General features: G+C 35.7%; 1 protein-coding gene across 1 annotated transcript; it reads right to left on the bottom strand.

Moving 5' to 3' along the window:
- Positions 1-2,008: 2,008 nt before the first annotated feature.
- On the bottom strand, positions 2,009-2,935 carry LOC306637773 (olfactory receptor 5H8-like; the record flags this gene model as incomplete). Its single annotated transcript, XM_079100564.1, has 1 exon — positions 2,009-2,935. The coding sequence occupies one exon, from the start codon at positions 2,933-2,935 to the stop codon at positions 2,009-2,011; it is 927 nt and encodes a 308-aa protein (XP_078956690.1).
- Positions 2,936-13,054: the final 10,119 nt, after the last annotated feature.

Genomic DNA, 13,054 nt, shown 5'->3' with positions numbered 1-13,054 from the left:
GAGAGATTTTCATAAATCCTACACATAAACAAATATTTCATCAGATAAATAATATGAAAATATTTGGGACACTGTTGCTTTTTCCTTCCAGAAGATATCACACTACACCATTATATGAATGCATGTATGCTGATTGACCCAGTGAGTAAGAAGTAATGGGAAACACTTCATAGACAATATTCCTAGCTGTATTACATGTACCCTATACTATATTATATCCTTCTTAGGTCATTTTGAGAGCGACAATACCATTTTCATGGCAGTGGTAATGTTTGAGGTAAATCTTGGAAAATAATAACACTTCAATTGCAAATGAATTAAAGGGTATTGCAGTAGCACTGAATTCTTTACGGAGCCAAAACATATGCCTAAGCAAAAACATAGACCTGAGAGTAAGATGTGGCCATAAGGTTTTTAGTAATACATTTTAGTTATAATACAGGTTCCATTAGAACTTAGAACTTCAGAGAGGGAAGTTCCAGAAGCATATTAAGTTTTTTTTTTTTTTTTTTTTTGAAAAGACCTCCCATAATTCAGGGTGAGCAAACACTAGTGGAAGAGTATTATACCATCTGTAGATATAAGTGGACACTTTCTCACATCCATGTATGTTTACAGTAATATATTCAGATCCAGATTCATATGCCACATATGTATAAAATCTGGTAGAATGATGATTTATTAAAAGTTATTGAAGAATATGATTTTATCAGAGTTCTGAAAAGGAAGAACCATCTGCCAACAATGTTTGGGAAGTATGATAGTATAATCAGGGTGAAGGGGAAAAGTATGTAGAATTTTGAAAAACACATAGGTGAGTTAGTTTTAGAGTGAGATCCTGATTGCTATTGGTGAGAATGTAAATGAAATTTCAGTTTTGAGAGAAAAGGCAGAGTAGGGATAAAGATAGCACACTTGTTATATTTAAAAAGTGCGGTATGTGAGGAAAGCTAGCCTTTTAGGACTTTTCAGGCACAAACTGTCTAAGTTTGCTCATTTTCCCATCTTTCCTAGACAATCACTGAAAACAACAATGTCCCCTCTTAACATTATTTGACCTTTAATAATATTCATTTAAAACTTTGGTCATATTAATTTAAACAAATATGGTTTATATGTTCTAATAACTTTTGAGATATTGCCGATTTCTTTTTCTTACTTGATTTTTTTCCCTAAAGATTGGGACCATTTTCTTCTTATTCTGCAACTTTTCTTGTTCACATCCACACCAAACTTTCAATCTCATTTATTAGTTTTTTGAATTATTGAAACTTTTCACTTTGCCTGGTATTCATTACAAATAAAGCTGCTAAAGTTCTTTGAAAGCATCATAAACAAAGATAGGCAACTTACCTCTTCTCCTTACTCATAGAAACAGACTGAGCTAAGAGCATACTCCTGGAGTTTCACTCTACCTTCATTGTCAAAATTTTTAATGATTACATTTGAATTTTATTTGCTTGCCTACAAAATATGTCAGCTGACTTTCTGCAAAAAGTAAAATTCACCAATTCTCAATGAGCTGGAGATAAGGCAATTTATAGGGCTAATAGATTTTTTTGCAATTTTCATCTGCTCATCTGTTTAGTAACATGACCTGTCAACACAATACAGTAAACCTGATATGAATTTCCAGCCTACACACATTTTCAAGTGTATTAAATATCCCCCTCAAGAAATTTTGAAATGAATTGCACTATTTTTAGCAGCTAGTACATCAATAAAGTCACAATAAGAAGAACAGTAATCTAAGAAAATGTTTTCATTTGTTTTCTGCATTAATTGTTTAATATGGCATGAATACTACATTAAGATTCTTTAAGAATTTTATTAGGTAGAGCACCCGAAGTCATGAAAATGCTGAAAGAATTGATGTAATAGAGTAAAATAAAGGCAGGAGAAGTATAATTGCAGAAATCTGGAACACTTTCCAAAATAAAGACCTGTCTTACTGGAAATATTCTATGACAGTTTTATACTATATGGAGAAAAGATAATAGTATGAGATCTAAACATTTCTCTTTAATATTTTTGTTAGTGAATCTATGACTTGCTTATTTCTGAGGCTATAGATAATTGGATTTAATGCAGGAATTATGACTGTGTAAAACAAAGAGTCCATCATGTCTTGCTCATCTGCTTGTGGAGATGCAGGACGCACATACATAAAGAGAAGAGTACCATAGTACAAAGACACAGATAAGAGATGAGCTCCACAGGTAGAAAAGGCTTTCTTTACACTTTTGACAGACTTCTTTTTTAAGATTGTAAAAAGAACAAATGTATAGGAGACAAGAACAACCATAATGGTGAATACTTGAATTGAACCAGAGAAAATAAAAAGCATTAGAATATTAATGGAGGCATCCGTACATGAAATTTTAAACAATGGTATAATGTCACAATAAAAGTGATATATTATATTGGAATTACAGAAGGTTAATCTGAATAAAAAACTTTCATGAAGTAGGGCATGAAGAAAGCCACCTACAAATGACAAAGTTAATAACCAAATGCATAATCTATTGGTCATTATCACTGGATAAAGTAATGGTTTGCATATGGCTACATAGCGATCATAAGCCATTGCTGCCAAGAGAAAACATTCTGTGGTTGCACTGATTCCAAAGGAAAAAAATTGTATCATGCATTCAGAAAGAGAGATCTTGCTTTTGACTAACAAATCGGCCAGCATTTTGGGTGTCACTGTGGATGACAACCAAGCGTCAACAAAGGCTAAACTCCCAAGGAAAAAGTACATGGGGATATGAAGGTGATGGTCCTTCCATATGAGACTGATCAGACCAAGGTTGCCCACCATGGTGATGAGATATATCACCAGGAATACCAGGAACAGGATGATCTTCCATTCCTGATGATGAGGGAGTCCTGTGAGAACAAACTCTGTCAGCAATGTTGCATTTTTCTTTTCCATGTCTTCCATGGCTATGTTCTGAAATGGAGTGCAGTAAATGCAAAAAGAACATACTTGAAATACTTTAAAGTGAAGACTATATGGAAAGGAGTTGAAATAAAACCACTGACTTATTAAAACATCCTTATATGTGTCTATTTTTGTATAACTGATGGAAACAATTTGGAGAGAATTGTAGGAAAGGGAAAATGCAATTATCTCATTTCATTGAATATTCTGAAATAAATAGATTTGGGGGAAAGGGAAAGCCATTCTAACTGTGTATTAAAACTATGCAGCAACTCCTGAGTTTGCTAGAAAAATCCAGAATCTGACACAGGATGCAGGGATAACCAAAAAATCTTTGTAAACCTAGGACTATAAAATTACTTGAAGTTGGTGTGAAATCCTTTAACTTTTGTTATCTGACAATAGTTTTGCAATGAAAATTTTTAAGACACACAGTGGCATGTAAATTGTCTTTCATTGTTCTGACATGTTATTAATAGAAGTAAAATTCCATTGTTAAAAGACAAGTCATTGGAGTAGATGAAGATGTAGTTATGATTGTGCTGTGCTTTTAAGATTGATTACACAAATGGTGTGAATCTACATCGTGTACAACCATAGAAACAAAATGATGTACCCCATTTGTGTACAATGAATCAAAATGCAGTCTGTAAAAAATAAAAAAATAACAAAAGACTGTGCCAAATGAAAGAGTAATAGGAGAGAAACTTGAGAAAGTTATGTTGAAGAGGTTATAAAGTGTGTGTGCGTGTGTGTGTGTGTGTGTGTGTGTGTGTGTGTGTGTGATTAGATGGACCAGAGATGCATCTCTTTTCCACAAATAAATATTGATTATGAATAGAGACTCCATCCCTCTACAGCTAGAGACTCACAGATTCACATTCCTGGCCCTACTAGTCCATGAGTAGAGATAAAACAATCTATATTTTGCCACTCAAATGAGCCCACCATACATTTGGAATTTGGAGAGTGGAAAACCAAGGAACAGGGACTAAAGCGAATTTTGGAACTTCAGCAAAGTCATGAATATTTGGACTATACCAAATAAGTCCCACATTGGCAGTGAGAGTTTGAGTTATGATATTTTAAAGTTCTATTCTGTAGCAGTGACAGGAGTCTCCATTGAGCTAGTCTTGGGAAATGATTTTAGCTATTGATTGGCTGAATTATTTTATTCTGTTGCTTCCCAATTTTACACTTGATTTTTTCCAATCTTCCTAGCCTTTTTATGTTACACCAATATCCATTCAAATAACTCATTTTGTGTTGCACCCAAGAGTTCTGGTTCAAACAAAAAAGAGAGATCAGAAGAAAGATATTGAGTAATGAGAGAACCAAGAGTAAAACTGGAAAGCTGAGTGACTTAACCAAACAAGGAGCGATGCTCCAGTGACTAAGTACAGTGCCAGAGGCCAAAGCAAATGCTTGGGGGACAGTGAGAGAACAGAGATCGCTATCAGAATACGTGATTTGTGGTGGTTTAATGAAAGCCCTTTCTATGTGGGTATTGATTAAGGTCAGAGAACAAAAACAAGAGAATGAGAGGAGGCAAGTGGCACTAAGATGAGAAGACCCAGTAACAAGGAGAAGAGCTGACATTTTTCTACAATTATAGAAAAGTTCAAGGTATTTTTCTGGTAAGAATTTTTAAAAAAAAGTATAATTTTCAAAAATAATGAGAAGAGATGAAGACATGAGAGAATAAAGGGAACAGAAAAAAATGTGAGGAAAAGTTCAAATTTTAAAAGGAAAACAAATGAATAGAAATAGAAAAAGAATGAAGGGACACATGTGGGTAAGTATTGGAAAGTATAAGGAAAAGAGAGGAGAGGAAGTATCACAGAAAGCCTAAGCATTAAGATCAAAGGCTCAGAGACTTACTATCCTTACTATTTTAACTCTGCAGGTCATCAATGGCTGTGGATTCTTCACTGTCATTTCAAAGTATAATTCCCTGTGAAATTTGTGCATGGAAGAGAGACTTGATTTAAATTTTTACATTTAAAATGTTTGTGGTTCATAAATATATTAGTACCACCCAAAAGTTCTCTCCATATTTGAAAGTTGCTTTATCTTTGTTAAAATAGTGATTAGAACCCACTTGCACTTGAATTTCATTTTGGGTGGTAGAAGAGAAGCAAACATTGTTATCAAGCTTTAGAGATTTGCTGACAGACATGGGGCTGCCTCACAGATATCACGATGGGAATTGAATCTGCCGGGTGGAATGACTCTCTCACCCTGCGAGGCTTAAGAGTTTGTCAGAGTGGCCAGTTTGCCTCTGACCTGGACATTTCAAAGGATCTACAAAATTTCTGGCTGCCTAATCTGTGCCATTCAAAATTGAGCTGGACTCAGTTTTGCTTAACTCCAAGGAACACTGAAATACAGGTACCCTTTCCTGTTTTATGTTATAAAAGACCTGTCCCTTTATCTCCAGTGGAACATTGGGTGAGATTTTTAAAAACGGATCCTGAATCTCCTGATTTGGAAATCTACTGTGTCTAAATAAAACTGTTTCTACTTGTATTTTAACCTAATTTTTCATTTTCTTGTTTAACAACTTTGCTGGAGAGCACTTTCATCTTCTAACAAATTTCTCGGTTTTGGAAATGTCAAACCAAAAATTCAAGGTTAAATGGTCTGTATACATAATGAGCTCCTTTAATTTAAGGAGTTAAATGTATTCTAACTAGGGATGGACTTCATTACAGGCAATTTCAAACCATAAAATAATTGATAGTTCTCAAATTCTATCTGTGAGTGAATACTTTTTAAAGCATAATGCTAGAAAGAGTAGTGGAGAGAAATTTTAAGCATATGTATGTATATTGCTACAATATATATGTGTGTGTATTCATATATATATATTTAATAATTTTTTTTTAGGAAGTGATTGAAAGAAAAGAGAAACTAACATTTGGCTGACACCTTAAAAGTTTTTATCAGATGAAACTTCTCATCAGAGTCATCAGAGGTGTATTTAAAAAACATTATGATTCAATCTTTAAATCTAGTTTTAAATTATTTTTGTGGTTCATCAAAATGTGTTTTTTTAAGTTATTATATTTAGGTCAATAGCATCACAAAATATCACTAAATGGAACATATCAGTTTTCCAGAAGCTATTTAACTTATCCACACTTTAATCATGAAAAAAACCTACACAGTAAATTCATTAATAGTTTTCCATTGTCACTTATTTATTTTGTCATCTTCTAAACCCAATAATAAATTATTAAAAATTAATAAAACAACATTCTGTGCAAAGAATAATGAATATTATAGAAATCATTTTTCTCTTACCTTTCCCTTGAGTGGGACTATGATTTTTTTTTCAAGTTTTACATTTTATAAAGTAGAAAAAATACTATTATAGTACAAGAAAAACAAAGATATAGGAAGTAATTCTGGTCACACCATTTCATTTTGAATTCGTCATTTTCCAAGCTAAGGATTGTTGTGTATTTAAATTTGCCCTCTAAAATAGAGTCAACCAACTGCACAACTGTGTGCTTTTTCCCAAAAGAGGAAGGAGTGGAGAATTAAATTTTCTGAGAGAATCAGTATTCCCCTGAGGACAAGTAAAGCAGTTCTACTGGGCATTGTATATTTGGACACTCTACAAAGAAGTTCAAAGTGTTCCATTGGGTATTACAGAATTTGGTGTCAAAATAATTAAGTCACTATCAACAGTTCTAGATTTGATAATTGGTATTTTACTTTCTGCCACCACTTTGTACCACAGGTGGCACTTTTGACATGTTGAGGTAAATTTTAATTCCTATATAAAATGTATTTTTCTGAGTGGTTCGATTACATGGCTTTGTTTGAATTCATTAAAATGTGATTTCAGCTGGGAACAGGGGTAGAGGCCTGTACTCCCAGCAGCTCAGGAGGCTGAGACAGGAGGATTGTGAGTTCAAAGCCAGTCTCGCAAAAGCAAGGCACTAAGCAACTCGGTGAGACCCTGTCTCTGAATAAAATACAAGGTAAGGCTGGGGAAGTGGCCCAGTGGAGAGTGCCCCTGAGTTATCCCCGGTACCAAAAAACCCAAAACAAAACATGATTTTATAAGGCTAAAGATCTAGATTCTATACAGGACCTGGCAAAAAATAAAATTTTCATCATAAAAGCTATAGCTCAATTTTTAGACCTATACTTGGATCCAACAGTTTAAGTGAAAATCTAATGAGTAATTACACAGGTGGAGGTCAGAGAGAGGAGCAAAGGAAAAGAAGAAAGACAAAGAAACTCTACAGGAGCTAACATACAACTCTGCTTGTCAAACCTCAAAGGCTATGAACTTCTTGGAGATCTTGTTAAAATACAGATTTTGTGTTAGTGGTTATGGGATGGAGCTCAGAAATCTTTTTTTCTAATAGAGTGATGCCTGTGGACACTTGGGACAGGAAGCAATTATTGCATATTGTTGTCAAATCTAACTTAGAGGAAAATGTCTGATTTTCACATGCTCAGATCTTCACTTTTGGTTTATTAGAATTTAATAAACATTTGTTAAAAAAAACAATTTATTGTGGCATTTAGATATGATATCTGAAAGGTGGTATATAATTACCTATACAATAATAGTTTGCTGGTTTGTTGTTTTAACTTAATCACTGCTGGCAAGAAAGGGTAAAAAATGACATTTTAAAAAAACTTAATTAGTCAATTAACTGACTTACAATTTTGCTAGTGAAAAAGAAATGTGTAGGGGAAAATAAGCATATATAGAAGCTCTGTGAATACTATGCACAAATGTAGAGTAAACAAAATGATGTACAGAGGTAACTATTAGCCTAACAAAAATTGGCTGAGGTCAACTATTCCCTTAAAAATTATGTAATTAATTCTTCATTCACTTTGTTGCCTATTTTTAATGATTAAAGTTCTTTATTACTACTTCCAGTATAGATAATCTTTTCAACTGTATTCATTTTAATATGTAAATTGTAATATATCCTTAAGGCTTTAATTTACATGTACCAGATGACTAAGGATGTCCAGCACATCTTTACATTCTTATTCTTATGTATATGTATCTTCAGTGTGTTGTCTCTTTGCGATTTTGGCTATTTTTAATTGGGCTAATACATTTTTTTTTTACATATTTTGAGAGCTTATCATGGATCCTCTATAGAAACAAAACTTTCATCAGACATGTAATTTGCAAAATTTGTGGGCACTGATTGTTTTTTCCTGGTAGAAGATATCACATTACATGATTATACTAATGATTTATGCTGATTGACCCAGGAACAAAAAGTGGTAAATATTCTTCTAGGTAAATAGGAAACACTTCATGGCCTACATTCTCAGCTATGAGAATGACATAGTCTTCTTCTTTCTTTCTTTCTTTCTTTCTTTCTTTCTTTCTTTCTTTCTTTCTTTCTTTATTCTTTATTATTTAAACAAATGGGATACATCTTGTTTCTCTGTACATGGAGTCAAGGCATACCATTTGTATAATCATAAATTTACATAGGGCAATTTTGTTTGATTCATTCTGTTATTTTTTTCCCTTCTCCCCCACCCCTCTCACCCCTCTTTTCCCTCTATATAGTCCTTCCTTCCTCCATTCTTACCACCCTCCTTATCCCTAACCCTAACTCTAACCCTAACTCTAAACCCTCCTCCCCCCATTATATGTCCTCATCTGCTTATCAGCGAGATCATTTGTCCTTTAGTTTTTTGAGATTGGCTTATCTCACTTAGCATGATATTCTCCAATTTCATCCATTTGCCTGCAAATGCCATCATTTTATCATTTTTCATGGGAGAGTAATATTCCATTGTATATGTATGCCACAGTTTCTTTATCCATTCATCAACTGAAGGGCATCTAGGTTGATTCCACAATCTGGCTATGGTGACTTGAGCAGCTATGAACATTGATGTGGTTGTATCTCTGTAGTATGCTGATTTTAAGTCCTTTGGGTATAGGCCAAGGAGTGGGATAGCTGGGTCAAATGGTGGTTACATTCCAAGCTTTCTGAGGAATCTCCATACTGCTTTCCAGAGTGGCTGCACTAATTTGCAGCCCCACCAGCAATGTATGAGTGTACCTTTTTCCCCACATCCTCGCCAACACTTATTGTTGCTTGTGTTCTTGATAATCGCCATTCTAATTGGGGTGAGATGGAATCTTAGGGTAGTTTTGATTTGCATTTCTCTTATTACTATAGATGTTGAACATTTTTTCATATATCTGTTGATTGCTTGTACATCTTCTTCTATGAAGTGTCTGTTCATTTCCTTAGCCCATGTGTTGATTGGATTATTTGTATTCTTTATAGATTCTGGAAATTAGCACTCTATCTGAAGTATAAGTGGCAAAGATAATTGGTACCAAAATAGACAGGTAGATCAATGGTACAGAATAGAGAACATGGACACAAACCCAAATAAATACAATTTTCTCATACTAGACAAAAGGACCAAAAATATGCAGTGCAGAAAAGATAGCCTCTTCAACAAATGGAGCTGGGAAAACTGGAAAGCCATATGCAACAGAATGAAGTTAAACCCCTATCTCTCACCCTGCACAAAACTCAACTCAAAATGGATCAAGGACCTCGGAATCAGACCAGAGACCCTGCATCTTATAGAAGAAAAAGTAGGTCCAAACCTTCAACTTGTTGGCTTAGGATCAGACATAGTCTTCTTATGTCATTTTGAAAGGAAAAACTATTTTCTTGAATGAGGTAGAATTGAGGTAGACCTTAAGAAAAATATCATTTCAAGTGTAAATGAATTAGGGTGGTGTTTCAGTAGCTTCACTTGTATATTCTAGTGATTATTGAGGTGTTACTGAGATTCTTTTCTTGCTTGATTCACTTTTTAGTTCCTAGAAGACTGAGACTATTCCTTTCCTGTTCTAACACTTTTCTTTTTCTTCTCTGCATCCATATTATTTCCCCAATCTTATCTTTTGCCTTTTGAACTAGTGAAACTTTTCACATTGCCTGCTGCCATACAAATTAAGCTTCAAAAGGTCTTTAAAAATCTCATAAATAAAAACAATTCATTTCTCTTCCTTAAATATAACACAGCTTTTATCTTTCAAAGAACTAAAAAATATAGAAATCATTTCTCTCTTATGGTAAGATCAAAGATTGTGAAGTATCTTTAAAAGTATTAGGCTTTGTGAAACAGGAAAAAAAATAATGATGTGGCATAGGTCATAACAAAAGAAATAATTCTTACCACACAGATATGTTTTGGAGGTTTAATTTCCCAAACTTGAAAAACATGTTATTCAGAAAAGTTTTACTTTGAACACAAGCGTTGAACAGTTGTATTGAAAGAATGGACATTTTTTTAAGCTGTTTTATCTCAACTCCCTAAGGTCTCCCTCCCAGTAATGGGAACAAAGCCCTTAAAGCTGTTCCAGGAAACAGCCCCAAACAGAGAGTAAAAGAGTAAATTGAGCCAGATAACCAGATAGTGCTCAGACAGTAAGATTACCAGAAAATGTTGACCAGAATCTACGCCCTGTTGTAAAACATTGTGAAACATGTTGTATGTTATCAGCAAACCCAGACCCCCTTTGGAATTTCCCGGCAGCTTTGTTCCCCTTTTTCCTTCCATGTGCAACCCCTCCCGATGTGTGGTTTCTGCCTTTATAAACTTGTAAGATTTTCTGCTAGGGACTCGACTCCTCGACTCCTGTGTGAGTCACCAGTCGGGTCCCAGCGCCCTAGAATAAACGCCTCCTGCAGTTGATTGGGGTTGCCATAGATCCGTGGGAAAGAGTTGGAGTTTCCTTTTTGGGGGTCCTACAGTATAACTGTGTGTTTCTTTCAGAAGTGGAAGTGGAGACCTTAAATTCCCCTAATAATACCAGAAGGTTCCTTGTAGAATGCACTGAAATTTTTCTACTGGCCACTGTGGATTTGAACTTGTCCGGGAAGTCCAGGTGCTGCTGGTCTTGGAGATCAGGAATAAGTTCTTGTTCCTTGCTGTTGAAGAGTAAACACCTGAGAAAAGCTGAGGCAAGTGTAGAAAGCAAGTTTTATTTAAGAAAGGAACAGATTCAGCAGTCTTCTCCAAAGAGAAGGGACCCCAGAGCTGGGAGTCAGCAGAAGTGGGTATGTCTTGCTCTTTTGTAGATCCCAGAATCCCCTCTCACTCACTGCCTTCTCTTTATTCTCCATGTATGTGCTTAAGGGCAGAAAGTAGGAGCATGGGGGTTAATTGTCAGCAATCCATTGTGCCAAAAAGTGTGATCCCACCATTCATTATCTACACTGAGTGCCTGACCTTCCTCTCCTGCCTCAATTTGCTGAGACATGTGACATACCCTGTCCACTCAGGCCAGGCAGGGCTGCAGGCAGATTGTGTTTTTGGCAAAGAAAGCATGCGGGCGTCAGTACAGTGGGCTCAATTTACAGACTTATTCTTTGAACCTTGTGTTCCCACCATCCTCATCATCCATCCCCTTACACAGAGGATCCCACAGACATCAGGGACTATGTGATCATAGACATCAAGTCATTGTAGACATTTTCGCTTTTAACAATAACAAAAAAATGCACTTGAATTCTTGAATTCAGTGTTTTCTTCCCTCACAGAGGATGAGGAGGAGGAGAATTGTTAGCACAAAAGTGACTGAGGTGGGTGCAGAGCGCATGAATTTGACAAAACCTTTATTCAATAGCAGAGTTGATGAGTCGGACACCAGAGGGCACATTTTCTGGATAGAAAATGACCTGGATTATAGGGGAAGAATGGGTTTATGTAGGTTACACACTGGGAGATGATTTAACCATTGAAGACTTTAACAGAACTTACCAGTGTGGGCATTTAGGAAACAGTTTGTGAGAATGTGAAATTTGTTTTTACAGGGCAAGAATGGGGGGTCTAGAGTTCAGCATTCAGTGCTTATCTCTTTCCCTCCAGGGTCTATTGTACCCTCACTGGGAAAGGATTTATTTGGGGAAGGATCAATGTTTTGGCTCCTTCTCAAAGACTGTCATTTTTAGATTTGATGGGTATATTCCTCCCAGAGATTGTCTGGTCACTGGGACAGGATGGATTGGGAAAGGACCAATGTTATCAATGTGCTGCCTTCTTCCTCCCTCCCGCTTCTCAGGACACACTCTTTGGGGGCTCTCATTTCCATATCCTTCAATTATGATTATCATTATTTATTCATTTATTTATTTTGGTACTAAGGATTGAACCCAGGGGCATTTGCCCACTGAGCCACATCCTCAGCCTTTTTATTTTTTATTTTAAGACAAGATCACTCTAAATTGCTGAGGCTGACTTTGAGCTTTTGATCCTCCTACATCAACCTCCCCAATCTCTGGGATTATAGGTATGTACCACCATGCCCAAAGACAGTGGATACTTCTTAAATGTATATGGATACTTCAGTTTATCTAGAAAAAGTACTTTAAAAATCATATTAAAATCATGTAGTGATCAAGAATTAGATTCCCTTCAGGAGCCAACCCCAAATAAAGTCAAAGTCATGAAAACGTATAAATAACAGACATACGCCAGGTTGCTACACTTTAAGCTGAAACTTGATGAGAAATATTATTAGGCAATAGTGCATAAGAGTAGTCAGTGGTCAGCAATCAGAAGTGCTGGGCCCCAACTGAGGTCTTGTTAGCCACTCCAGGAAGCTAACTGGTAGAAATATGAATGAGCACCATCAGGGACTATTTCAAATGTAAAAGGCCATGAGGCTGAATTGTGGGAACAACTCCTTTGTCCCAGAGGTGAGAAGGATTAAAACTCAAAGACTTGATATTTTTTTCAATGCTAGCACATCAAAATGGATTTTTCTACTATCAGGACCCATCCTGCATAGTGGGAGTTCTAATACTTGTAGAGATCTGGACCTGGTCCATGTTACACTGAGTAAAACAAAGTGAATTTATTTAAAGGAGAAAGAAAATAGTTTCTTTCAAGAGACCCTGGAGTCAGGAGCCCCAAGGAAGGGACACGGTTTACCCTTTTATGGTTTCTGGAACTTCCTTTCTTTCCCAGTTGTTCTTCCTATTCTCCCATCAGTCTTGGTTTTTCTATTGGATTCCCCACACAGGGGGTTTACCTGATTGGGTTCTTTGTTTCTGTCCACTCGCACTTTCATCA

The sequence above is a fragment of the Sciurus vulgaris genome, assembly GCF_902686455.1.
Source record: "Sciurus vulgaris genome assembly, chromosome: 10".
In the NCBI taxonomy this organism is placed as follows: Eukaryota; Metazoa; Chordata; class Mammalia; order Rodentia; family Sciuridae; genus Sciurus; species Sciurus vulgaris.
Note: the sequence above shows the minus strand (reverse complement) of the source record. Positions and strands in the feature narration are given on the sequence as shown.